At 43.9% G+C, this 27,476-nt stretch overlaps 1 protein-coding gene across 1 annotated transcript; it reads left to right on the top strand.

Annotated features, from left to right (window-relative positions):
* Positions 1-314: 314 nt before the first annotated feature.
* On the top strand, positions 315-27,132 carry LOC132782160 (carbohydrate sulfotransferase 12). Its single transcript, XM_060786878.2, has 2 exons — positions 315-483; positions 25,374-27,132. Exon 2 carries the CDS (start codon positions 25,446-25,448, stop codon positions 26,718-26,720), a length of 1,275 nt encoding a protein of 424 aa, XP_060642861.2. The 5' UTR covers positions 315-483; positions 25,374-25,445; the 3' UTR covers positions 26,721-27,132.
* The last annotated feature ends 344 nt before the right edge of the window (positions 27,133-27,476 follow it).

Genomic DNA, 27,476 nt, shown 5'->3' with positions numbered 1-27,476 from the left:
CTAGCACCCACTTTTTGCTTGATGTTCAGGCAGTGCTTCTTGTAGGTCAGAGCACGGTCCAGAGTGACTCCCAGGTCTTTGGGTGTGTTGCAATGCTCCAGTGGGATTCCTTCCCCCCTTGGTGAGGACCTTGAGTTGGAAACCCTTCCCGGAGGAGGGGTTTCTCCTCTCGAAGCCTGTCCCATTCGGTGACCCACAAATCCGAAGTCTTAGGAGAAGGGGAAGGGGGTGTCTCTGGGCCTCTCCCCTCTTGGAAGGCGGCGGGCGGAGCATCCGGAGAGCTCAGCCTCCTCCTTCTCCTCCTCCTCCTTCGGTGGCAGGGCTTTCTCGCGAGACAGAGGAGGAGCCGTGGGGCTGGCCGGGGCCCGGGAGGGGCCTCCGTCGCTGGAGGACCCGGGGCATCCCTCAAGGAGGCCGGAGAAGCAGCCGGACAGGCGGGGGGAGCCGGAGAAACCGTGCGACAGAAGCCGGGCGTCCAAAGCGGTGCGTAATGGTGCGGCTTTGGGGAGGGTGCCTTGGAGCCTCGGAGGGAGAGGCTGGAGAGGGGCCCTCCCCACCTTCTCGGCCCCCTCTTCCCCCCTCCGAGATTCCCACGTGGATGCCAGCCTCGCCCTGGGAAAAGGATGAGGAGGAAGTGGGCGAGATCCCCATTTCTCCCCATCTCTCTGGGGATCTCACCTTCTCCAGTTTGGCTGAAGAGCCTTCTTGCAGCCTCATCACACTAGAGAAAGAATCCACTTAAAACCCTGCAGAATTCTGGGGTTTGTAGTTTAGGAAGGAACCTTTAACAGCCTCCCTACACTACAAACCCCAGAATTCTGCAGGAGGCAGAAACCGGATTTTAAGTGGATTCTTTCTCTAGTGTGATGAAGTGATCATGACTCCTTTGTCTCCCTTTTCCTCTCCTCATGCTCTCCTTCCCCATGGGCCATCTCTTTTGACCTTCTTTGTACAGCACCACTTGAACTCCCATGGCTCCGTGGAATGGAATAGAATAGCTTTATTGTCGGGCTTTGAAGCTGCAAGGCCATTCAATGCTAATCCAGGCGGCCAATTGCCACATTCATCCTTTCCTGAGACAAGAGTTCTCTCTCCCACCCTGGACATCATTCCACAGATATGTAAACCCCACTTGCCTAGTTTCCAACACACCTCACAACCTCTGAGGGTGCCTGCCATAGATGTGGGCAGAACGTCAGGAGAGAATGCTTCTGGAACATGGCCATACAGCCCAGAAAACTCACAGCATCCCAGTGGGTGAAACATCAGGAGAGAATGCTTCTGGAGCATGGCCATACAGCCAGAAGGGGACAAAAAGACACATTGAGGATGGCACCAGAAGCCAGCCAGCCTAGCAAGACAGTTCTATCTATCTATCTATCTATCTATCCATCCATCTATCCATGCATCCATCTATCTTTCCATCTATCCATCCATCCATCCAGCTATTCATCTATCTATCTATCCATCTATCTTTCCCTCTATCCATCCTTCCATCTATCCATCTATCTATCTCCAACAAGGCCACCACAGCAGGTTAACTGATTTCAAATACACAGCCCAGAAAACTCACAGCATCCCAGTGGGTGAAACATCAGGAGGGAATGCTTCTGGAGCATGGCCATACAGCCCAGAAAACTCACAGCATCCCAGTGGGTGAAACATCAGGAGAGAATGCTTCTGGAGCATGGCCATACAGCCCAGAAAACTCACAGCATCCCGATGGGTGAAACATCAGGAGAGAATGCTTCTGGAGCATGGCCATACAGCCAGAAGGGGACAAAAAGACACATTGAGGATGGCACCAGAAGCCAGCCAGCCTATCTATCTATCCATCCATCCATCCATCCATCCATCCATCTATCTATCCATGCATCCATCTATCTTTCCATCTATCTATCCATCTATCCATCCATCCATCTATTCATCTATCTATCTATCTATCTATCTATCTATCTATCTATCTATCTATCCATCTATCTTTCCCTCTATCCATCCTTCCATCTATCCATCTATCTATCTCCAACAAGGCCACCACAGCAGGTTAACTGATTTCAAATACACAGCCCAGAAAACTCACAGCATCCCAGTGGGTGAAACATCAGGAGAGAATGCTTCTGGAACATGGCCATACAGCCCAGAAAACTCACAGCATCCCAGTGAGTGAAACATCAGGAGAGAATGCTTCTGGAGCATGGCCATAGAACCCAGAAAACTCACAGCATCCCAGTGAGTGAAACATCAGGAGAGAATGCTTCTGGAACATGGCCATACAGCCCAGAAAGCTCACAACAACCCATAATAAGAATTGCTCACATTGGGCCCTTCCACACAGCCCTATATCCCAGAATATCTGAGTGTGCATGGGCCAGGCCAGTGATAGATGGATGGAGAGTGTATGTGTGAACTAATTCACACAATGCAAACAACAACAACAATAATATTTAATTTTTTTAAAAAAAATAACACCAACATAAATTTACAGTAAAAGACCCCCCAGAGTCATTCAGTCTAATCACCTTCTGCCATACAGGAAAAACACAATCAAAGCACCCCCAACAGATGGTTGCTCAGCCTTTGTAATAATAATAATAATAATAATAATAATAATAATAATAGCAGGAAACCCAGAGGAGGTGGGGTGCCCGTGGAGCCCCTGAGCTGCTTTCGCAGAGCCCCAAGGCTATGAATTAACTCTGTGTTTGAGTCTGAAGGCCCTGTCTCTCATTTCTGCCAATTGCATCTTCAAAGGGGGTGGGACCGAGAGCAGCGCCTCCCCAGATAATCTTAAACTCCTAGCAGGTACATAGGGAGAGATACATTCGGATAGGTAAGCCAGACCGGAAGCGTTTGGGGCTTTAAAGGCTAAAGCCAGCACTTTGAATTGTGCCCAGTAGCAAACTGGCAGCCAGTGGAGTTGGTGCAACTGAGGAGTTGTACGCTCCCTGAGCACCGCTCCTGTTAGTAACCTGACTGCCGCCCGTTGGACCATTTGAAGCTTCTGAACAGTCTTCAAAGGCAGCCCCACATAGAGCGTGTTGTAGTAGTCTATACGGGATGTAACCAGAGTATGGAGTACTGTGGCCAAGTCAGACTTCCCAAGATACAGGCAGTGTAGACTGTAAATTATATGGCAGTGTAGACTCATATAATCCAGTTCAAAGCAGATAATAATGTGGATTACTTGATTTGATAATCTGGATTTTGTGGCAGCGTAGAAGGGGACACAGACATCGATGTCTCTTAGATATCTCAAAGTGGAAACCTTCAATATGGAAATGTTTTTCATGTATATACATAACACATGTTGAAATAGGTAAACAAATGGTCACTTTTGCAAAATGATTCTGGTTAATCGGTACAGTATTTGAATTTTGTCCCATTTCCTCTACATGTTACAATGTTGGAAAAGGAATATATTGTTACTTTACTTCTTGTTACTGTTTTGAAAATAACCCTTTTAGGACTGGCAACAAAACAGCATAAAAGTTGCAAAAACAATTCCTCAAATAACTTTGATAAATAACTTTGAAAAGTTGTTAGAAACTCTAAAACAGTGGTTCTCAACCTTCCTAATGCCGCGACCCTTTAGTACAGGTCTTAATGTTGTGGTGACCCCCAACCATAACGTTATTTTCGTTGCTACTTCATAACTGTAATTTTGCTACTGTTATGAATTGTAATGTAAATATCTGATATGCAGGATGTTTTTTTCAGTCACTGGACCAAATTTGGCACAAGTACCCAAGACGCCCAAAATTGGAATGCTGGTGAGGTTGGGGGTGATTGATTTTGTCATTTGGTAATGCTGGAGTTGCTGGGATTTATAGTTCACCTAAAATCAAAGCGCCTTCTGAACTCCATCAATGATGGAATGGAATCAAACATAGCACATAGAATTCCCATGACCAAGAGAAAACACTGGGAAGGTCTGGTGGACATTGACATTGAGACATTGAATTTTTGGAGTTGTAGTTCACCTACATCTAGAGAACACTGTGGACTCAAGCAATGATGGATCTAGATCAAACTTGGCACAAATACTCAATATGCCCAAATGCGAACACTGGTAGAGTTTAGAGAAAATAGACCTTGCCATTTGGGAGTTGTAGTTGTTGGGATTTATAGTTCACCAACAATGAAATAGCATTCTGAAGCCTACCAACGATAGAATTGGACCAAACTTTCCACACAGAACCCCCATGACCAACAGAAAATACTATGTTTTCTGATGGTCTTTGGCGACCCCTCTGACACCCCCTCGTGACCCACACAGGGGTCCTGACCCCCAGGTTGAGAAACACTGCTCTAAAATGTCCTTTTGCTTTTAACTCTTTACGTGGCTTTACACTACTGGAGTGGAAGGAAAAGTCTGAGTAAAGTTGGGAGAAAGAACCCTCCCTTTCTCTCTCTCTCTCCCTCTCTCTCTCTCTCACTCACTCACTCACTCTCTGCCCGTGGGCATAGTCTTTTGAAAGGGAGACATTGCCTCAAGCAGCCTGGATGTTTATTCCCGTGGGTGTGCCACAGCAGCATTCTGGGTCTGTTTGGAGAAACTTTGCTCAGATAAGTATTTTAAGAGGAACCTGTTTTTTCTTCTTGTGAGACACCTCTAATTGGTTTACATCAGTGTTTCTCAAACCTGGGGATCGGGACCCCAGAGGGGGTCACGAGGGGGTGTCAGAGGAGTTGCCACAGAATATGAGAAAACACAATATTTTATGTTGGTCATGGGGGTTCTGTGGAAATAATGTAAGGCCTTTGAAGCAAGGTGGGGTTCCTTTAGTACACTCAATAGTTGAGTCTAGAGTCTGAGTCTGTTTATAGTTGAGTCTAGAGCAGTGGTTCTCAGCCTTCCTAATGCCACGACCCCTTAATACAGGTCCTCATGTTGTGCTGACCCCCAACCATAACATTATTTTCGTTGCTACCTCATCACTGTAATTTTGCTACTGTTATGAATCACGATGTAAATATCTGATAAGCAGGATGTATTTTCATCCACTGGACCAAATTTGGCACAAATACCCAATATGCCCAAATTTGAATACTGGTGGGGTTGGGGATGATTGATGTTGTCATTTGGGAGTTGTAGTTGCTGGGATTTATAGTTCGCCTAAAATCAAAGAGCATTCTGAACCCCACCAACTATGGAATTGAACCAGACTTGGCCACACAGAACTCCCATGACCAATAGAAAATGCTAGAACAGTTTGGTAGGCATTAACCTTTAGTTTGGGAGTTGTAGTTCACCTACATCCAGAGTGCACTGCGTACTCAAACAATGATCAATCTGGACCAAACTTGGCACAAACAGTCAATATGTCCAAATGTGAACTCAGGTGAAGTTTGGGGAACATAGACCTTAGAATCATAGAATCATAGAATCAAAGAGTTGGAAGAGACCTCATGGGCCATCCAGTCCAACCCCATTCTGCCAAGAAGCAGGAATATTGCATTCAAATCACCCCTGACAGATGGCCATCCAGCCTCTGTTTAAAAGCTTCCAAAGAAGGAGCCTCCACCATGCTCCAGGCAGAGAGTTCCACTGCTGAACGGCTCTCACAGTCAGGAAGTTCTTCCTCATGTTCAGATGGAATCTCCTTGACATTTGGGAGCTGTAGTTGTTGAGATGTATAGTTCACCTACAGTCAAAGAGCATTCTGAACCCCACCAATGATAGAATTGGGCCAAACTTCCCACACAGAACCCCATTGCCAACAGAAAATATTATATATTCTGACAGTGTTTGGTGACCTCTCTGACGCCCCCTTGCGACCCCTCCAGGGGTCCCGACCCCCAGGTTGAGAAACACTGATCTAGAGTCTGAGTCTGTTTATAGTTGAATCTAGAGTCTGAGTCTGTTTACAGTATGGCGCCCTCTTTTTTAAAAAGGTTAGCTTTTAAATGCACAAGTGATGAATTAAGGTCTTAATGGAAGCCTTCTTAGATTCATAGGTATTTGACAATATTCGATCCTGGCCAAGTCACTTTGGTAAGTTGATGCTATTTTGGCCAGGCATTGCAAATATGTCAATGCAGCTTGGTATGAAGATGGTGAAATTGTAACTTGCTGCAGCAGTTGACTAGAGGAAGTGCAAAGGGGGAACTTGCAGATGTAGTTGTATCAAGCTTTAGGGAAGTTGTTCCCGCAACATCGGTGGAATGGCCAAGAATAACTAACCACAATGGTAGAAGTTTTCTTCTCTATTGCAGGTTGCTACATGGCAATTGCTGTATCTCTTATTGTATTTGTAATATGTGGAGGCACCAGTAAGAATTTCCTATTCTTTGGTAACCTCTGCAGCCGTTGATTCTTCAGATGTTCTGCACCAGGAATTGTGTAAATCAGCAACATCTGGAGAGTCAAACATCTCACTTGCATGCTTCTTATGCTTCCATTTCTCTGGAGCATTTGGAATGACCCTCAGCTTGGTTTGGTTTTTACGATTTTTAACATAGATGTAGTTTGACAGGGAAACACAGATTATGGCCTTGGATGTCGTTTTGCAGACCCTTGAAGTCTCTTTCCACAAGTACCCCCCCCCCCCACGTGTATAATATGATTTTGGGGGACTTTGTGCTTCACAACCATACAGGTAAAGGTAAAGGTTTCCCTTACATTAAATCCAGTCATGTCCAACTCTGAGTGTTGGTGCTCATCTTGATTTCTAAGCTGAAGAGCCAATGTTTCTAAGCTGAAGAGCACAATTGAGACTCGTGCACCAACTGCGACCGTACCTCGTGAAGGCGGATCTTGCCAGGGTGGTCCATGCCTTAGTCACCTCCAGATTGGACTACTGTAATGTGCTCTACGTGGGGCTACCCTTGAAAACGGCCCGGAAATTCCAACTAGTCCAATGGGTGGCGGCCAGGTTGTTAACTGGTGCTCCTTACAGAGAGAGGTCAACCCTCCTGTTTAAGGAACTCTATTGGCTGCCGTTCATCTTCCCATCCCAATTCAGGTGCAGGTGCTTACCTACAAAGCCCTAAACGGTTTGGGACCCATCTACCTGCGTGACCGCATCTCCGTATATGAACCCACATGATCTGGAGAGGCCCTGTTCACGATCCCACCTGCGTCACAAGCACATTTGGTGAGGACGAGGGACAGGGCCTTCTCTGTGGTGGCCCCCCAACTCTGGAACTCTCTCCCCAAGGATATCAGACAAGCCCCAACGTTGGCAGTCTTTAGGAAGAGCTGGAAGACGTGGCTGTTCCAGTGTGCCTTCCCTGAATAGGAAACTCCCAGCATCATGTCCCAAATGCACTTTACTAGAGATTTAAGTCTGCACACTGCACCTATCTCCAAAAAACCTATCCATTCCACCTGTCATGTCCAGCAGTTTTTAAAATTTTATCCATTACATTTGGCCCGGCCTCAGTTTCAAATGCATCATGGTGTTATTGTCTAATATTTATTGCTATTGTTTTAATGTTATTGTTTTGCTTTATGAGTTTACTTATTGTTGTATTTGTTATACTGTTGTTTTATTGATGTGTTGACCTTGGCCTCTTGTAAGCCACACCGAGTCCTTCGGGAGATGTTAGCTGGGTATAAATAAAGATAATAATAATAATAATAATAATAATAATAATGTTGTCCATAGACACCTCCAAGGTCATGTGGCCAGCATGACTGCATGGCGCACCCTTACCTTCCTGCTGGAGTGGTACTTTTTGATCTACTCATATTTGCATGTTTTCGAATTGCTAGGTTTGCAGAAGCTGGGGCTAATAGCAGGAGCTCACGCCGCTCCCTGGATTTGAACCTGTGACCTTTTGACCATACAACTATACAGAAAGCCTCCCAAATGCATGGAAAGGTGCATTGCCTCCCAAACACAACAGAAACCCATACTATCTGAAATACCTGGGCAAGATTATCAAGTGTAAAGATACTTGTGGGTTTTGCCTAGGTATTTGCTAGGACTGTGCATGCTGTCATATTTCCTATTTGTTATGCATGGTTGTGAAATCTGGACAGTGAAGAAAACTGAGAGGAAGAAAATGAACTCAGTTGAGATGTGGTGCTCGAGGAGAGTTCTCCTGATACTGTTGACTGATAAAATATCTCATACAGCAAATTCTCCCTAGAAGCCAAGATCTCAAATGAGGTGGTCGTATTTTGGCCATAGACCTGTCAACAGCCTATGACATGGTAAATCACTTCCTTCTCCTGAGAAAACCTTCTAATATCACAAAGGACTACCACCCCATCCACTTCATAGGAAATCTTCTACAAAACAGGAGCTTTTTTGTTGAATTCCAGGGCCAGAGAAGCAGATAGCGAAAACAGAAGAACAAACTGCCTCAGGGGAATGTGCTTGCTCGAGCAATGTGTAACATTTACACAAAGAGCAGCCATTGCCAGAAGGGACAGAGAGTTTCATCTATGCTGATGATCATGCCATCACCGCGCAAGCAGGGAGCTTTGAAATGGTTGAAAGAAGCTCTCTGAAGCTTTAGGTGCTTTTACTGTCTATTACATGGAAAACCAACAGATTCCTAATCCATCTAAAACACAGACGTGTGCTTTCCACCTTAAGAACAGACAAGCATCTCAAGCTCTGAGGATTGCCTGGGAAGGATTCCCACTAGAGCATTGCAGCACACCAAAATACCTGGGAGTTATCCTGGACTATGCTGTGACTTACAAGAAGCACTGCTTGACTACCAAGCAAAAAGTGGACACTAGAAATAATATCATGTGAAAGCTGACTGGCACAACCTGGGGGTCACAACCAGACACAGTGAAGACATCTGCCCTTGCACTTTGCTACTCTGCTGCTGAATACTCACGCCCACTGTGTTATCCTGGACCATGCTCTGACTTACAAGAAGCATTGCTTGACTATCAAGCAAAAAGTGGACACTAGAAATAATATCATATGAAAGCTGACTGGCACAACCTGGGGGTCACAACCAGACACAGTGAAGACATCTGCCCTTGCACTTTGCTACTCTGCTGCTGAATACTCACGCCCACTGTGTTATCCTGGACCATGCTCTGACTTACAAGAAGCACTTCTTGACTATCAAGCAAAAAGTGGACACTAGAAATAATATCATATGAAAGCTGACTGGCACAACCTGGGGAATCACAACCAACAGAGTGAAGATATTTGTCCTTGCACTTTGCTACTTTGCTGCTGAAAATGCATGCCCAGTGTGGAACACATCTCACCATGTTAGAACAATGGATGTGGCTCTTAATGAGACATGCTACATTATCACAGGATGTCTATGCCCTACACCACTGGAGAAATTATATTGTTTAGCCAATATTGCATCACCTGACATCCATTGGGAAGTAGCGGCCAATAATGGAAGAACCAAGAAAGTGACATCTCTGGCCCACCCTCTGTTTGGATATGAGCCCGCAGACCAATGCCTTAAATCAAGAAATAGCTTCCTAAGATCTATAGAGATACTAACAGGAACATCTCAGCAAGCAAGAGTCCAAAAGTGGCAGGCGAAAATCCGGAACCTCAAGCCATGGCTGATACTGAATGAGAGACTCCCTCCTGGGCACACAGAAGACTGGGCAACTTGGAAGGCACTGAACAGACTGTTTTCTGGAACCACATGATGCAGAGCCAACCTTGAGAAATGGGGCCCCAAAGTGGAGTCCACGACATGTGAGTGTGGAGAAGAGCAAACCACAGACCACCTACTACAATGCAGCCTGAGCCCTGCCACATGCACAATGGAGGACCCTCTTATAACAACACCAGAGACACTCGAAGTGTCCAACTTCTGGTCAAAGGACATTTAATATAATGCAAAGTTTTTAAAAATTGTGTTTTAAAAATACATTACAACTATACCCTTGGTTTGCCTCTGATACGCTAGAATAGGACTCACTAGAAAGGGAAACAGTACTTGGAAAGGTGGAAGTAAATGAAGACTGTAGTGCACAGATGGATAAATTCCATCAAGGAAGCCATGTCTTCCCTGAATCTTCAAGCTCTGAGTTAGGCTCTTGGTAACAGGATGACTTGGAGTTATCTTGTTCATATGGTTGCTACAAGCAGGAATTAGACTTGAAGATAGTTGACAAAGTTTTGGTGACAAACCAGAGCCAAATCTCAAATAATGTATTCCATTGTAAACTGTTCCAGTTTGGTGTCCCCCCCCCCCCCGCCCCCCAGACAAGCCCACATCACTAGGGCGACAAATGTCGACTTGCAAACATGGATTATATTTACACCTGCACCTGGAAACCAAGATTAGCTGTGGTTTGTTTGCTGAGAGAACACTCTGTGGTTAATTTGTCCTAGCCGAATCTGTGAAATGACTCTTAGTGTTTTTTGCTTGTTGACAAGGGTCTGTGGAGTCCTTACATCCAGTTTTATGTTTTTCCTACAAGGTTTCTGCTGAATCCCTTTGGCCACTGCCTCCCAGAAGGAGCGAGTCTGCAGTCTCAGCCCAGTCTCAGCACCGGGACTCTGGCGCAGTTGGCTGGGAGTCAGCTGCATTAAGATCTGTACTGATTAAAAGGTTATGAGTTCGAAGCCAGCCCAGGTTGGAGTGAGCTTCTGACCAATTTGTGTAGCTTGCTGTCGACCTTTGCAATCCGAAAGACAGGTGCATCTGTCAAGTAGGAAATTTAGGTACCGCTTATCCGGGGAGGCTGATTTATGACGCCATAAAAATCTCCAGCAAGCATGCAAAGAATGAGGAAGTACTTAATCAGTGTCACAAATGGATGGTGAAGCAACAGCTCCCCTTGTGGCCAGAATACCCTCATGAAAAAGCTGGAATATTGAATAGCCTCTGTGTGTCTGTCTATATATGTTGTGTGTCTATGGCATCGAATGTTTGCCATGTATATGTACATTGTAATCCGCCCTGAGTCCCCTGCGGGGTGGGAAGGGCGGAATATAAATACTGTAAATAAATTAAAAAAATAAAAACTGGCTCTCATCATGCATGTCAACGATGTTCATGCAGGGTAGATCTACACTGTAGAATGAATGCAGTTTGACACCACTTGAACTGCCATGGCACCATTCCTTGTAAACATGGAAACAATCACTACAAAAGGCAAAAATCGTGAGATTTCCAGGTGCAGGAATATCGTGGTTTTGAACCAAATATGCAGATCTTTGCATGTTTATATGTCCCTTCCATCAGAAATCATGGGATTTTTTTTAATCTGGCTTTGTTCCCAGGTTTTAGATATTTGTTCCTGATTGTTTGGTTCCTATAAAGAAGGTGACCCTTTGAGTAGAAGGCAAAAAATGTGTTTGTGCACCAGAAACGTCATGAAATTTGTGGAAGATGCATTTTCTCTGCCCAGGAAAAAGTTGTGGCCTCCTAGTCAATGTTGTACATCCTTTTGCAAGAAGAGCAATCAGGAACAGCCATGTATAACCCAGGAACAGCACCCTGTTGTTTGATGCCACAAGTACATGACCAAATCTGTCTGTACAGATGGCAAGGCAGCCAGGCTCTATTATTTATTTATTTATAACATTTCTACCCCACCCTTCTCACCCCTGGGGGCGGGGACTCAGAGCGGTTAACACAGGCAGCAATATCAATAACAACAATGTAAAATCATAAATACATAGTAGATTAAAAACAGTATTTATTATTCATTTATTTACAGTATTTATATTCTGCCCGTCTGATCCCGCAGGGGACTCAAGGGAGATTATAATACACACATATATGGCAAATATTCAATGCCAATGAGACATACAACATATATAGACAGAAACAGAGGCAATTTCACATTCCAGCATTCCAGCTTCATGAGGGTATGCTCGATTCCAGCCACAGGGGGAGCTGCCGCTTCACCGTCCATTTGTGACACCGATTCCTTTGATGGAGTACTTCCTCATTCTTCTGCATGCTGCTGGAAGGTTTTATGGCATCATAAATTAGTTAAATTTGCCTCCCCACATAAAGTGGTACCTAAATTTCCAATTGTCTTTCAGGCTGCAAAGGTCGACGGCAAGCTAGACTAATGGCCGGAATCTCACTCCAACCTGGGCTGGCTTTGAACTCATGACCTTTTGGTCAGTAGTGATTTAATGCAGCTAGCTACCATCTAGTTGCGCCATAGCCTGGGCTCTCAAAAATGTCAATTATGACAAAATTCTGTTCCTGGTTTGAAGTCCCTGTTTGATTGTTCCGTGCTGACTTGGGCAGAAGTGGTCCTACCCTGTAAACTTTGTTTATGTGGCAGATACTTCATGAAACATCTGGAAGGCATAGTTTCTGTGGTCAGGACCAAGAACAGAACTTTTGCAGTAATTTGCTGCAGTGATTCTCCGCATATCTGCATCTTTGGCGGGACTTCGCTGAAGTTTCCGGTGGAAGTCCCGCGGTGGCCATCTTGGAGCTTCAAAAACTTACAACAAAGCATCAAGTCTAGACAACGGAGGCAGATATCCCGGGACCAAGAGGTCTGTATGTGGACCTCTTCTGAAGTCCCGGGATTTTTTGCTCCTGATTAAAACCTGCAATTAATTAATTAATTTTATTTATTTATAGCTGTTATATTCCGCCCTTCTCACCCTTCAGGGGACTCAGGGCGGATTACAGTGTACACATATATGGCAAACATTCAATGCCAATTTTGACATACAAACATATACAGACATACACAGAGGCTATTTCACTTTTTCTGGCCGCCAGGGGAGCCGTCGCTTTCATCGTCCATCTGCGACACTGATGAAGCACTTCCGCATTCCCCGCATGCTTCCCCGCTGGAATGCTTTTGCTGGAGACTTCGTTATGGCCTCATAAATCAGTTAATTTAGCCTCCCCACATTTTTTAAGGTGGTACCTAATTTTCCTACTTGACAGATGCAACTGTCTTTCAGATTGCAAAGGTCAACAACAGGCTACACAATTGGTTGGAAACCCACTCCAACCCGGGCTGGCTTCGAACTCATGTCCTTTCAGTCAGAGTGATCTTAATGCAGCTGACACTCAGCCAGCTGCGCCAGAATCCCGATTAAGTGCTGTCTGGAAGCGTCCTTAATAATAATAATAATAATAATACTTTATACCCTGCTACCATTTCCCGAGGGACTCAGTGTGACTTACATGAGGCCGAGCCCACAATACTTCAATGATAAAAGCAATAACAATTAATACAGACAATAAAATAAAACTCATAACAAAAAATAAACAATAGTAGTAACACAACGACATTTAAAAACCTATGGCAGGGCCAAATGTAATAATTAAAATTTAAGAATAAGGCTGAGCATGAACAGATGAAATGTGGACTAGGATAAAGTTTTCAGAGAGGGATGGGGTGTGCAGACAGTGCATTTTGAGGACATATTGCTGAGAGTTTCCTTATTCTGGGAAGGCACACCGGGACAACCACGTTTCAGGCTCCTCCTAAAGACTGCCAGAGTTGGGACATGCCTGATGTCCTTGGGGAGTGAGTTCCAGAGTTGAGGGGCCACCACCGAGAAAGCCCTCTCCCTCATCCCCACCAATTGTGCCTGCGATGGAGGTGGGAGCGTGAGCAGGGCCTCTCCAGATGATCAAAGGGATTGTGTGGATTTGTACACAGAGGTGCGTTCACGCAGGTAGGTGCGTCCCAAACTGTTTAGGGCTTTGTAGGTAAGAACCTGCACCTTGAATTGGGACCGGAAAATGAACGGTAGCCAGTGGAGCTCCTTAAACAGGAGGGTTGACCTCTCCCTGTAAGGAGCACCAGTTAACAACCTGGTTGAACTAATTGAAATTTCCGAGCAGTTTTCAAGGGTAGCCCCACGTAGAGTGCATTACAGTAGTCCAATCTGAGGTGACTAAGGCATGGACCACCCTGGCCAGATCCGCCTTCACGAGGTATGGTCGCAGTTGGTGCACGAGTCTTAATTGTGCAAAGGCCCTCCACCGATGCCTGAGCCTCAAGTATGCTGTCGCACGCTGGGCCTGTGCATATGACTGTAGACAGGACATAAATTCTGTGTGCCCAACGGGACGCCGGGGCTGCCTCAGATTAAAGGCCTTTGGACCTCCCCAAAACAAAGTTCTGTAGAGGCTTAAAGTAAGTCCAACAAAGTTCTTTATTGATGAAAACAAACAGGTACTTTAAAGCTTTCTTAACAGTCTATTGGCTCTTGCAATCTTGTTCACTGGGAACAGGCACTATCTTCATAACTGTATACTAACTAATGGGGAAATCCTTCTAATCTGGGCAGTCTGTACTTGCCTCTGTTGGCGTGGAGCCCCTGCACCCGGTACCAACTGCGTCTGGCTTCCGCAAGCGGCCCTTACCAAGCAGAGCTTTGTAGACTTCCAGGGGAAAAGGAGTTCAGGTTTAGGTGATGGCTGGCTGAAGTCCCTCATCAAAGGAGCTGTAAGTCTCTATGATCCGCAGCCAAGCTGTGGGCTGTATAACCCCGGCCAAGCTGTAGAAGACGAAGCTTTCTACAGGAGCTCTTGGTTTTATGTCCTGTGCGAAAGGCTTCTCTGTGAGAACTGACTCAAAAAGGCAAATCCATCTTGCTCGGTGACTGGAACAAGTCCAATGAGAGGGGAAAAAATGATCCATGCAGCCCCAGACTGGAGTACGAGGGTTGAATGAAAAGTAATGCCTCCTCCTTTGTTACTTGGGTTTGGATGGGAATATTTTAATAAATTGAACACAGAAATCATCCTTAGAATGTGCTCTTTAACTACCACTATTCACTTTTCTACATAATCACCAGAAAATTGGATACATTTCTGCCAAAAAATGGAAGGAAATTGGATACATTCCCTCCAAAACTCAAAAAGGGGCGGGACCAGGGAACCTAACGATAATTGACAGGTGGCTTGCCCTATGATTGCAAACTATAACAGGAAGCCACCCTGCTGCAAAATCCCAAGCCTGGGATTGCAAACAAACATTGAATGCAAAGCAAACAGAATTGGAGCTCCTGATACAGCTGTACCAGCACAGTAAGTGATGACTCCAGGAGGACACCCAGACTGTGGACCTGTGACTTCAGGGGGAGCGCAACCCCATCCAACACAGGTTGCCACCCTATACCCTGATCCGGTTTACGATCGACCAGGAGAACCTCTGTCTTGTCGGGATTAATCTTCAGCTTGTTCCTCCTCATCCAGACAGCCACAGTGGCCAGGCACTCGTCCAGCACCCGAGGAGCTTCCTTGGAATTGGGTGGTCCTAAAACTGCTAGAGACAAAGTGGAAGTACTTTGGCCACATCATGAGGAGACAGCAAAGCCTAGAGAAGGCAATTATGCTGGGGAAAGTGGAAGGCAAAAGGAAGAGGGGCCGACCAAGGGCAAGATGGATGGATGGCATCCTTGAAGTGACTGGACTGACCTTGAAGGAGCTGGGGGTGGTGACGGCCGACAGGGAGCTCTGGCGTGGACTGGTCCATGAGGTCACGAAGAGTCGGAGACGACTGAACGAATGAAAAACAACAACAAAACTGCTTGATGTCCTCCAGATATTTTGAATGGCACCTTCCACAATTTTACCTTTTGCCATTTTAGCTGCAGCATATGGGAATTGTAGTCTGAAGCTTGTAGAAACTTGTGCTTGGTTGCGATCGCCTCCAAGGCTTTGGCGCATGAAACGTTTATAGGCTTTGTGGGGTTGTTTTTTGTTCTAATGCAGCAACCTGACAGATGCAGTCAGTTTGTGTTCTTTCTCAAAGCAGATGCGGTTCCTGCGGCCAGTTCACATGCCAGCAATGGTTTTGTTTTTCTCTAGCTGTTTACATATTTTTCTTCCCACATCATTGATGAGATTCTCTCAAACAGAGGAACAAAGCCTGAGCAAATCCATCCTGCTCGGTGACTGGAACAAGTCCAATGAGAGGGGAAAAATGATCCATGCAGCCCAGACTGGAGTACGATGGTTGAATGAAAAGTAATGCCTCCTCCTTTGTTACTTGGGTTTGGATGGGAATATTTTATTAAATCAAATGCAGAAATAATCCTTAGAATGTGCGCTTTAACTACCGCTATTCACTTTTCCACATAATCACCAGACAATTTGATACATTTCAGTCAACGATGAACAAGTTTTCTGAAGCTGTCATGGAAGAAGTCGACACTCTATTTCCGCAACCAGTTCTCTCATCCTGGGTACCCATCGTGCACAGATCTTCGGATAGCCAAGCAAAGCAATAATGTGACTCACACATTCTTGTAAAATGCCAATTATGTTTGAAATTTCTCTCTAAGTGATACGACGATCGTCCTGAATCAATCTGTCAACCTTTTGCTTGTGAAACTCGGTGGTTGCTGTCACAGGATGTCCAACTCTTTGTTTGTCACGCAAGTCAGATGTTCCCACCTCAACATCTTTAAACTTACTCGCCCAACGACGCACAGTACCCACATCAACACGGTCACCATAAACAGCTTGCATTCTCTGATGAATTTCCTTTGGGGTGACACCTTCTGCTGTCAAGAATTCAATGACTGCACGTTGCTTAAGTCGCATTGACCGACCATCTGTGCGAGGTTCCATACTTTGCACTTTAACAACACAACCATTCAATGCTAAGGCTTCTCACGAAAATGGAACTGTAGAGGAGAGTCTACTGAACAAGCCAGTACCTGCTGCATACCAGTACTACCATCTGTTGAGGAGTTACGAAGGTGGAGGCTTTACTTTTCATTCAACCCTCATACATAGGATAATGTAGAGTGTGGGTTGGAATCACAGTGGGCGAACTATGGATGCTATAAGACTGTTTTTGTGATCCTTAGATGTCCATACCCCTATGGATTCATGGGCTTGTTTCTTATTCACACAGACCTACCTCACAGATTTGAAACAATATTATAACGATTGTTTTCACCCTTGAAGAAGAATTCTCAGAGATCTTTCTTGTTATTGTCAAAGGCTTTCATGGCCAGAATCACTGGGTTGTTGTGAATTTTCCAGGCTATATGGCCTTGTTCCAGAAGCATTCTCTCCTGACATTTCGCCTGCTTATATAGCAGACATCCTATGGCAGACAACTTCTGGAATATTGTGTCCAATTCTGGGCACCACAATTGAAAGGAGATGTTGACAAGCTGGAATGTGTCCAGAGGAGGGCAACTCAAAGGATCAAGGGTCTGGAGAACAAGCCCTATGAGGAGCGGCTTAAAGAGCTGGCAATGCTTAGCCTGAAGAAGAGAAGGCTGAGAGGAGACATCATAGCCATGTATAAATATGTGAGAGGAAGTGGCATCAAATAGCTGCCTTTGTTAGCCACTCTGAGTCCCGTCCCCCCCCCCTCCCGGGGTAAAAATGCTGCAAATAAACAAACAAACGGCATAGGGAGGAGGGAGGAAGCTTGTTTCTGCTTCCTTGGAGACTAGGACACAATTGAGCAATGGCTTCAAACTACAAGAAAGGAGATTCCATCTGAACATGAGGAAGAACTTCCTGACTGTGAGAGCTGTTCAGCAGTGGGACTCTGCCTCAGAGTGTGGTGGAGGCTCCTTCTTTGGAAGCTTTTAAACAGAGGCTGGATGGCCATCTGTTGGGCATGCTTTGAATGCTATTTTCCTGCTTCTTGGCAGGGGATTGGACTGGATGGCCCATGAGGTCTCTTCCAACTCTAGGATTCTGTTGTTCATTTGTTCAGTCACCTCCGACTCTTCGTGACCTCATGGACCAGCCTACCCCAGAGCTCCCTGTCGGCTGTCACCACCCCCAGCTCCTTCACAGTCAGTCCAGTCACTTCAAGGATGCCATCCATCCATCTTGCCCCTCTTCCTTTTATCTTCCACTTTCCCCAGCATAATTGTCTTCTCTAGGCTTTGCTGTCTCCTCATGATGTGGCCAAAATACTTCAACTTTGTCTCTAGTATCCTTCCCTCCAATGAGCAGCCGGGCTTTATTTCCTGGAGGATGGACTGGTTGGATCTTCTCGCAGTCCAAGGCACTCTCAGCACTTTCCTCCAACACCACAGCTCAAAAGCATCGATCTTCCTTCGCTCAGCCTTCCCTAAGGTCCAGCTCTCACATCCGTAGGTGACTACAGGGAATACCATGGCTTTCACTAGGCAATGGATCTTTGTTGCCAGTGTGATGTCTCTACTCTTTACTATTTTATCGAGATTGGATGATTCTATGCAGGCAAAACATCAGGAGAGAATGCTTCTGGAACATGGCCATACAGCCCAGAAAACTCACAACCACCCAATCTTTCTTTAAGAATGCAAAGGTTGGCACCATTTGGCCCAAAATGGCATCAAAATCTTTCAGGCAGCACAGTGTGTCTCCAAAGTGGCCTGTGCTTAAAACGAGAGCGGATCATGGCAACACATAGAGATGTATTGACCAGATTCAAGTGAAAGTATTTCCCCTGTTTTTTTCCCCTTCCACTGGTCACAGTGCATAAAGAGCCAGTGTAGGGTTGTGGTTTGGGTACTGGAGGTAAGCCAAGGAGATCTGAGCTGTCTCCCCAGAAGTTGCCTTGGGCTAGAACTGTCTCTTTACTATCCTAAAAGGGAGCATGTTTTGCAAGCGAAGAGCTCCAGGTCGCAGATAACTCTAAAGCGATGCCATTCTCTGCAACTTTGAGGAATTGTGTCTTCCTTGGATGGGTGCAAACGGCAGGCGATGGAATGCAGCCTGATTGTAGGGCAACATTCTTTTTTCATGCCTCCTCTTGATGAAAATTGCTCCTTGGGCTACTTACATTTTATTGCAGTGCTAAAAAGGTGCGGCCTTTTTTGTCTTTCATTTGGTGTTCTTTGGCAACTTGCGCAATTGGAAAACTCCATGCTGAGTCCATGGGAAATGGGGGACAGGTTGTTTCTACTATCTTGTAAATGACTATTATTTATTTATTTATTTATTTGCTTCACTTTTATACCGCATATTTCAGCCCTTGACAGGCGACTCAATGCGGTTTACAGTGTAATTAAAATACAGCAATACAACAACCGGGACGACAACGTCGCTCCACAACAATTAACATCAGACAGACAAATCAACAAACAACATATATAACGCCTCCGTTAAAGTCAGATCCATTCTCATAGCCATTGTGCCGTTCCTATGTTCAGTTACCGTCTTCCTTAGTTAGTTGCATTGCTTAGCCAAACGCTTGTTCGTAAAGCCAGGTCTTGACCATTCTCCGAAACGCCAGCAACGAAGGTGCCCGTCTGATGTCTGCTGGCAAGGCATTCCATAGCCGAGGGGCCACCACTGAGAAGGCCCTGTCTCTCGTCCCCGCCAAGCGCACCTGTGACGCAGGCGGGATCGAGAGCAGGGCCTCCCCAGACGATCTTAACGTTCTAGTCAGTTCGTAGGCGGAAATGCGTTCGGAGAGGTAAGCGGGGCCAGAACCGTTTAGGGCTTTATAGGCCAAGGCCAGCACCTTGAATTGAGCCCGGTAGCGGATTGGCAGCCAGTGGAGCTGGCTCAGCAGGGGAGTGGTGTACTCCCTGAGTGCCGCTCCTGTTAGCAACCTGGCTGCCGAGCGCTGGACCATCTGAAGCTTCCGGGCTGTCTTCAAGGGCAACCCCACGTAGAGTGCGTTGCAGTAATCAATCCGGGATGTGACCAGAGCGTGGACCACCGTGGCCAAGTCCGACTTCCCAAGGTACGGGCGCAGCTGGCGCACAAGTTTGAGTTGTGCAAATGCTCCCCTGGACACCGCCGAAACCTGGGGTTCCAAGCTTAGCGAGGAGTCCAGGATCACACCCAAGCTGCGAACCTGCGTCTTCAGGGGGAGTGTAACCCCGTCCAACACAGGCTGTAACCCTATACCCTGTTCGGCCTTACGACTGTTCCCCTGCCACGTCCTGAATCAATCTGTCAACCTTTTGCTTGTGAAACTTGGTGGTTGCTGTCACAGGACATCCAACTCTTCGTTTGTCATCCAAGTTAGATGTTCCCACCTCAACATCTCTAAACTTGCTCGCCCAATGACACACAGTACTCACATCAATACAATCACCATAAACAGCTTGCAGCCTATATTTCACCATTTCGAAAGGGACTCCCAAAGGGCATCTAGCCCAACCCCCTTCTGCAAGGCAAGAGGACACAGCAGATAATCACCCAGCCTCACTTAGAAACCTTCCAAAGGAGGAAGACACAACCATTTGAAAGGGATCCCCAAAGGGCATCTAGTCCAACCCCCTTCGGCCTGGTAGGAATGCACAATCAAAGCACCCCCAACAGAGGGCCATCCAGCCTCTGTTTCAAAACCTCCAGAGATGTTTAATCCCTACAGAACTGTTGTTTTCAAGGGCTGAGACTGTTGTAACATTGTAAAATCTAGCCGTCCCCTGCCACGCGTTGCCGTGTCCCTGTCTGTTGACCTGGAAAATGAAGTAATAAGAAAGTGTTGGTTTCTAATATCTGTAATGTCTTGATGCTTGTGGGTAAACAGTATTTCTTGCTGTTTCTTTCTCAGTGTTGATGTGGTGAGTGTCTGGTTTGCCTACTCTGGAACATGAAACATATACTGTATATACTCAAGTATAAGCCTAGTTTTTCAGTCCTTTGTTTAGGCTGAAAAAGTCTCCCCCGGCTTATACTCGAGTCAATGTTATTTATTATTTTACTTTGTTGTTATTATTATTATTATTATTACATTTATTATTTTATTATTATTGTTATTATTACATTTATTTTACTCTATTTATTATTGTTTTTGTTACATTTATTATTTTACTGTATTGTTATTCTTACATTTATTATTTTATTATTATTGTTATTATTATGTTTATTTTACTCTATTTATTATGGTTATTGTTACATTTATTATTTTTCTGTATTGTTATTCTTACATTTATTATTTTATTATTGTTGTTGTTATTACATTTATTTTACTCTATTTATTATTGTTATTGTTACATTTATTATTGTTATTGTTACATTTATTATTTTACTGTATTGTTATTATTACATTTATTATTTTATTATTATTGTTATTATTACATTTATTTTACTCTTTATTATTGTTATTGTTACATTTATTATTTTACTGTATTGTTATTCTTACATTTATTATTTTATTATTGTTGTTGTTATTACATATATTTTACTCTATTTATTATTGTTATTGTTACATTTATTATTTTACTGTATTGTTATTATTACATTTATTATTTTATTATTATTGTTATTATTACATTTATTTTACTCTATTTATTATTGTTATTGTTACATTTATTATTTTACTGTATTGTTATTATTACATTTATTATTTTATTATTGTTGTTGTTATTACATTTATTTTACTCTATTTATTATTGTTATTGTTACATTTATTATTTTACTATATTGTTATTATTACATTTATTATTTTATTATTGTTGTTGTTATTACATTTATTTTACTCTATTTATTATTGTTATTGTTACATTTATTATTGTTATTGTTACATTTATTATTTTAATGTATTGTTATTATTACATTTATTATTTTACTGTATTGTTATTATTACATGTATTACTTTATTATTATTGTTATTATTACATTTATTTTACTCTATTTATTATTGTTATTGTTACATTTATTATTTTACTGTATTGTTATTATTACATTTATTATTTTATTATTATTGTTATTATTACATTTATTTTACTCTATTTATTATTGTTATTGTTACATTTATTATTTTACTGTATTGTTATTATTACATTTATTATTTTATTATTATTGTTATTATTACATTTATTTTACTCTATTTATTATTGTTATTGTTACATTTATTATTTTACTGTATTGTTATTATTACATTTATTATTTTATTATTGTTGTTGTTATTACATTTATTTTACTCTATTTATTATTGTTATTGTTACATTTATTATTTTACTGTATTGTTATTATTACATTTATTATTTTATTATTATTGTTATTATTACATTTATTTTACTCTATTTATTATTGTTATTGTTACATTTATTATTTTACTGTATTGTTATTATTACATTTATTATTTTATTATTGTTGTTGTTATTACATTTATTTTACTCTATTTATTATTGTTATTGTTACATTTATTATTTTACTATATTGTTATTATTACATTTATTATTTTATTATTGTTGTTGTTATTACATTTATTTTACTCTATTTATTATTGTTATTGTTACATTTATTATTGTTATTGTTACATTTATTATTTTAATGTATTGTTATTATTACATTTATTATTTTACTGTATTGTTATTATTACATGTATTACTTTATTATTATTGTTATTATTACATTTATTATTTTACTGTATTGTTATTATTACATGTATTATTTTACTCTAATATTACTGTTATTATTATATTCCATTATTTTACTCTATTATTATTATTATTATTATTATTATTTTACTCTATTGTTATTGGAGGACATGTAAGCACATTTACATTGAAGAAGGTTAGAATAATGGTTTAATCAGAGTTGGGCAGTCTTATCTTGAATTACAGTTTTATGTACATATTTAAAAACATTTAACCTACTAATGCCTAAATTAATATAATTTTATTGGTATCTATTTTTATTTTGAAATTGACCAGTAGCTGCTGCATTTCCCACCCTCGGCTTATACTCGAGTCAATACATTTTCCCAGTTTTTTGTGGTAAAATCCAGAGCCTCGGCTTATATTCGGGTCGGCTTATACTCGAGTATATACGGTAATTGTCTTTCTTTAGGGGTCCCTTTCCAATCTATGATACTATATCTCTCTGTGTGTGAATCATACCTATCTATATCTATGGCTGGATGGCTCTTTGTCAGGAGGGCTTTGATTACATTTTCTTGCCCTGGATGGCCTTAAGTATTTTCTGTTGGTCATGGGGATTCTGTGTGGGACGTTTGCCCCAATTCTGTCGTTTGTGGGGTTCAGAATGCTCTTTGATTGTAGGTGAACTGTGAATCCCAGAAACTACAACTCCCAAATGTCAAGGTCTATTTTCCCCAAACTCCACCAATGTTCGCATTTGGTCATATTGAGTATCCATGCCAAGTTTTGTCCAGAGCCATCATTGTTTGAATCCACAGTGCTCTCTGGATGTAGGTGAACTACAACTCCAAAACTCAAGCTCATAGAATCATAGAATCAAAGAGTTGGAAGAGACCTCATGGGCCATCCAGTCCAACCCCCTGCCAAGAAGCAGGAATATTGCATTTAAATCACCCCTGACAGATGGCCATCCAGCTTCTGTTTAAAAGCTTCCAAAGAAGGAGCCTCCGCCACACTCCGGGTCAGAGAGTTCCACTGCTGAACGGCTCTCACAGTCAGGAAGTTCTTCCTCATGTTCAGATGGAATCTCCTCTCCTGTAGTTTGAAGCCATTGTTCCGTTGTGTCCTAGTCTCCAGGGAAGCAGAAAACAAGCTTGCTCCCTCCTCCCTGTGGCTTTCTCTCACATATTTATACATGGCTATCATATCTCCTCTCAGCCTTCTCTTCTTCAGGCTAAACATGCCCAGCTCCTTAAGCCGCTCCTCATAGGGCTTGTTCTCCAGTGCTACTTTAAACATAACTTTATGTGTATTTTTGTAAACATACATTTCCCTTACGGTGTGTGCTGCTAGGAGACCCATCTTTGGGGGAAAAATGCAATTTGAATAAATCAATATGATGTGATACCTTAAAACAATACCCTGTCGCCATCTCCTGGAGGGACCCGGGGCGGCTCACAAGGCACTCAAAGGTGCAACTCCCAAAATACAAAAATTGCAGAAACAGTAACATGACAATAACAGCCAACATAAATATCTCACTTCATAAATCCCCCTGGTAAAATCAATAAAATACAGCAATAGCTGCAGAATTAAACAATGCCTTGGCATTACATGTGTTCCTCCCCCATGTTCATTTGATAACCCCCTTTTTATGTTTACATTTTAAAAATATAATTTTATTAAATGTTTACAGTATCTACAATTTTGCAGTACAGAAATCAATCACAATTTGAAATCTTGCTTTTATCTCATGCACCCTTCCCTCTCCCTAATTTCCTGATAATCCTCTCACTAATAAGTTTTCCTCTACTCAATTGTCTAATTGTATTGATAATAGTCATATCTTCCCCTAATCATTTATTCAAAATGTCACCTGATTTGCTATCTCTCATTTTTCCTTCCTTCCTTCCTTCCTTCCTTCCTTCCTTCCTTCCTTCTTCCTTCCCTCCCTCCCTCCCTCCCTCCCTCCCTCCCTCCTTCTGTCATACTCTCCTTCCTTCCTTCCTTCCTTCCTTCTTCCTTCCCTCCCTCCCTCCCTCCCTCCTTCTGTCATACTCTCCTTCCTTCCTTCCTTCCTTCCTTCCTTCCTTCCTTCCTTCCTTCCTTCCTTCCTTCCTTGTTTTTTCCCTTCCTTCCTTCATTATTTCTTCCCTCCATCTTTCTTTCCTTCCTTCCTTCCTTCCTTCCTTCCTTCCTTCCTTCCTTCCTTCCTTCCTTGTTTTTCCCTTCCTTCCTTCATTATTTCTTCCCTCCACCTTTCCTTCCTTCCTTCCTTCCTTCCTTCCTTCCTTCCTTCCTTCCTTCCTTCCTTGTGTTTTCCCTTCCTTCCTTCATTATTTCTTCCCTCCATCTTTCCTTCCTTCCTTCCTTCCTTCCTTCCTTCCTTCCTTCCTTCCTTCCTTCCTTGTTTTTCCCTTCCTTCCTTCATTATTTCTTCCCTCCATCTTTCCTTCCTTCCTTCCTTCCTTCCTTCCTTCCTTGTTTTTCCCTTCCTTCCTTCATTATTTCTTCCCTCCACCCACCCTTCCTTCCTTCCTTCCTTCCTTCCTTCCTTCCTTCCTTCCTTCCTTGTTTTTTCCCTTCCTTCCTTCATTATTTCTTCCCTCCATCTTTCCTTCTGTCCTTCCTCCCTCCCTTCCTCCCTTCCTTCCTTCCTTCCTTCCTTCCTTCCTTCCTTCCTTCCTTCCTTCCTTGTTTTTTCCCTTCCTTCCTTCATTATTTCTTCCCTCTATCTTTCCTTCCTTCCTTCCTTCCTTCCTTCCTTCCTTCCTTCCTTCCTTCCTTGTTTTTTCCCTTCCTTCCTTCATTATTTCTTCCCTCCATCTTTCTTTCCTTCCTTCCTTCCTTCCTTCCTTCCTTCCTTCCTTCCTTCCTTCCCTCCTTCCTTCCTTCCTTGTTTTTCCCTTCCTTCCTTCATTATTTCTTACTTCTTATTACTTCCTTCATTATCCTTCCATTCCTATCCTTCATTATTGCTTGCTTGCTTGCTTGCTTGCTTCTGTCATATTCTCTTCCTTCCCTTCCCTTCCCTTCCCTTCCCTTCCCTTCCCTTCCCTTCCCTTCCCTTCCCTTCCCTTCCCTCCCCCTCCCCCTTCCCCTCCCCCTTCCCCTTCCCCCCTCCCCTTCCCTTCCCTTTCTTCCTTCTCTCCTTCCCTTCTTTTCTTCCTTCCTTCTAATAATTTTTCCTGGGAGTATAGTTTTAATATATTCTGTTTCTTCCTCTTGCAGAACCAAACTGCGCCACAACCAGCCATGTTGGGTTTCTGCTTTTTCCGGTCCAGCTGGAGGTAAGCTCAGCTCATGGCGTCTCCCGCCAGGATGACCAAAGCGCGGCTCTTCCGCCTCTCGGTGGTGGTGGGCTCCCTCTTCATGATCCTGCTGATCATTGTCTACTGGGACAACGTGGGCACGGCTCACTTCTACCTCCACACCACCCTCTCGAGGCCTCATGGTGTGCTCCCCACCGCCTTCCAAGGGGACAGGCAGGAATCGTTGGCAGAGGTGGACGAATTCTTGGAGACACTCTTGAGCTCTGACCTGAAACAGAGCTCGGTCAAGCTCGGTCGAAGGACAGAGCAGCCTCTTTTGCAAGCTTCCAGCCGGCCCGTCGCTGGCAACTTGGAGGAGAACGTCCGGGGCTACGACTGGTCCACACGGGATGCCAGGCTGATCTTGGACCAAGAGAAGCTGCAGGCTGAGAGGCGGAGGACCTTGCGTGAGTTATGTGCCAATTCCAGCTTCACCTTCCCGACCAAGGAGCGCTCCTTTGACGACATCCCCAACTACGAGCTCAACCACCTCATTGTGGACGACCGCCATGGTGTCATCTATTGCTACGTCCCCAAAGTGGCCTGCACCAATTGGAAGCGGGTGATGATTGTCCTGAGCGAGAGCTTGATGGACCAAGGCATCCCTTACGCCGACCCTTTGGATATCCCCCGCGAGCACGTCCACAACACCAGCACCCACTTCACCTTCAATAAGTTCTGGCGCCGCTACGGCAAGTTTTCCCGGCACCTCATGAAGATCAAGCTGAAGAAGTACACCAAGTTCCTCTTTGTCCGCGACCCCTTTGTGCGGCTCATCTCGGCCTTCCGCAGCAAATTCGAGCTGGAGAACGAGGAGTTCTACCGGCGCTTTGCCGTCCCCATGTTGAAGCTGTATTCCAACTTCACCAGCCTCCCGACCTCGGTGAGCGAGGCCTTTGAGGCCGGCCTCCGGGTCTCCTTCTCGGATTTCATCCAGTACTTGCTGGACCCTCGGACAGAGAAGATGGCCCCTTTCAACGAACACTGGAGGCAGGTCTACCGCCTCTGCCACCCCTGCCAGATAGAGTACGACTTTGTGGGCAAGCTGGAGACATTGGACGAAGACGCGGCCCACCTCCTGCAGCTCCTCAAGGTGGACCATCTCCTCCGCTTCCCTCCCAGCTACCGGAACAGGACAGCCAGCAGCTGGGAGGAAGACTGGTTTGCCAAAATCCCCGTGGCGTGGAGGCAACAGCTGTACAAGCTGTACGAGGCGGACTTTGTCCTCTTTGGTTATCCCAAGCCGGAGAACTTGCTGAAAAACTGAACACAGTGGAACTTGTTGGGAGCTGGGAGGGGAAAGAGAGCGTTCGAAGTACCAAAAGAGTTCTCTATTTTTATTTGGCAAACACAAGAGTCCTTCTGTTGATGGTGACGCACTCAAGCATCCCATTTTGCCTCCTGTTTGCTTGAGTTCACCATCCTTGAATCTTCCTTTGGAGGAGGGCAATGTGTGGGTCCCTGTTTGCCCCCCAAAACGTGTCCTGTTTTCTCTTGGCCTCCAATACCACATGAGATGAGCTGCTCCTGTTTGGATGCTTTTTACAAAATGCATTTTTTTTTTAAAAAAAAGAGAGGAAAAATGGACAGAAAAGAAAGAAGAATTAATATATTGAAATATTTAATACGAATCCTGCTGTGCAAAAGAAAGAGAGAGAGTAAAAGGGTTCACCACCTTGTGTTTGCTCTTGTGGAGTTATTTAATATGTCCCCTGGTGACGCAGTGGTTTAAACTGCTGAACTTGCTGACCAAAAGGTCAGTGGTTCAAATCTGGGAAGCGGGATGAGCTCCCACTGTTAGCCCCAGCTTTGACCAAAAGGTCAGTGGTTTGAATATGGGAAGTGGGGTGAGCTCCCACTGTTAACCCCAGCTTTGACCAAAAGGTCAGTGGTTCGAATCTGGGAAGCAGGGTGAGCTCCCACTGTTAGCCCCAGCTTTGACCAAAAGGTCAGTGGTTTGAATCTGGGAAGCGGCATGAGCTCCCACTGTTAGCCCCAGCTTTGATCAAAAGGTCAGTGGTTC

The sequence above is a fragment of the Anolis sagrei genome, chromosome Y (genome assembly GCF_037176765.1).
Source record: "Anolis sagrei isolate rAnoSag1 chromosome Y, rAnoSag1.mat, whole genome shotgun sequence".
Taxonomy (NCBI): domain Eukaryota; kingdom Metazoa; phylum Chordata; class Lepidosauria; order Squamata; family Dactyloidae; genus Anolis; species Anolis sagrei.
The sequence above is the reverse complement of the archived record's forward strand: the minus strand, read 5'-3'. Positions and strand labels throughout refer to the sequence as shown.

What these genes read in the sequence shown, in the direction of transcription:
- LOC132782160 (XM_060786878.2), top strand. Translation starts at nt 25,446, where the DNA reads ATGGCGTCTCCCGCCAGGATGACCAAAGCGCGGCTCTTCCGCCTCTCG.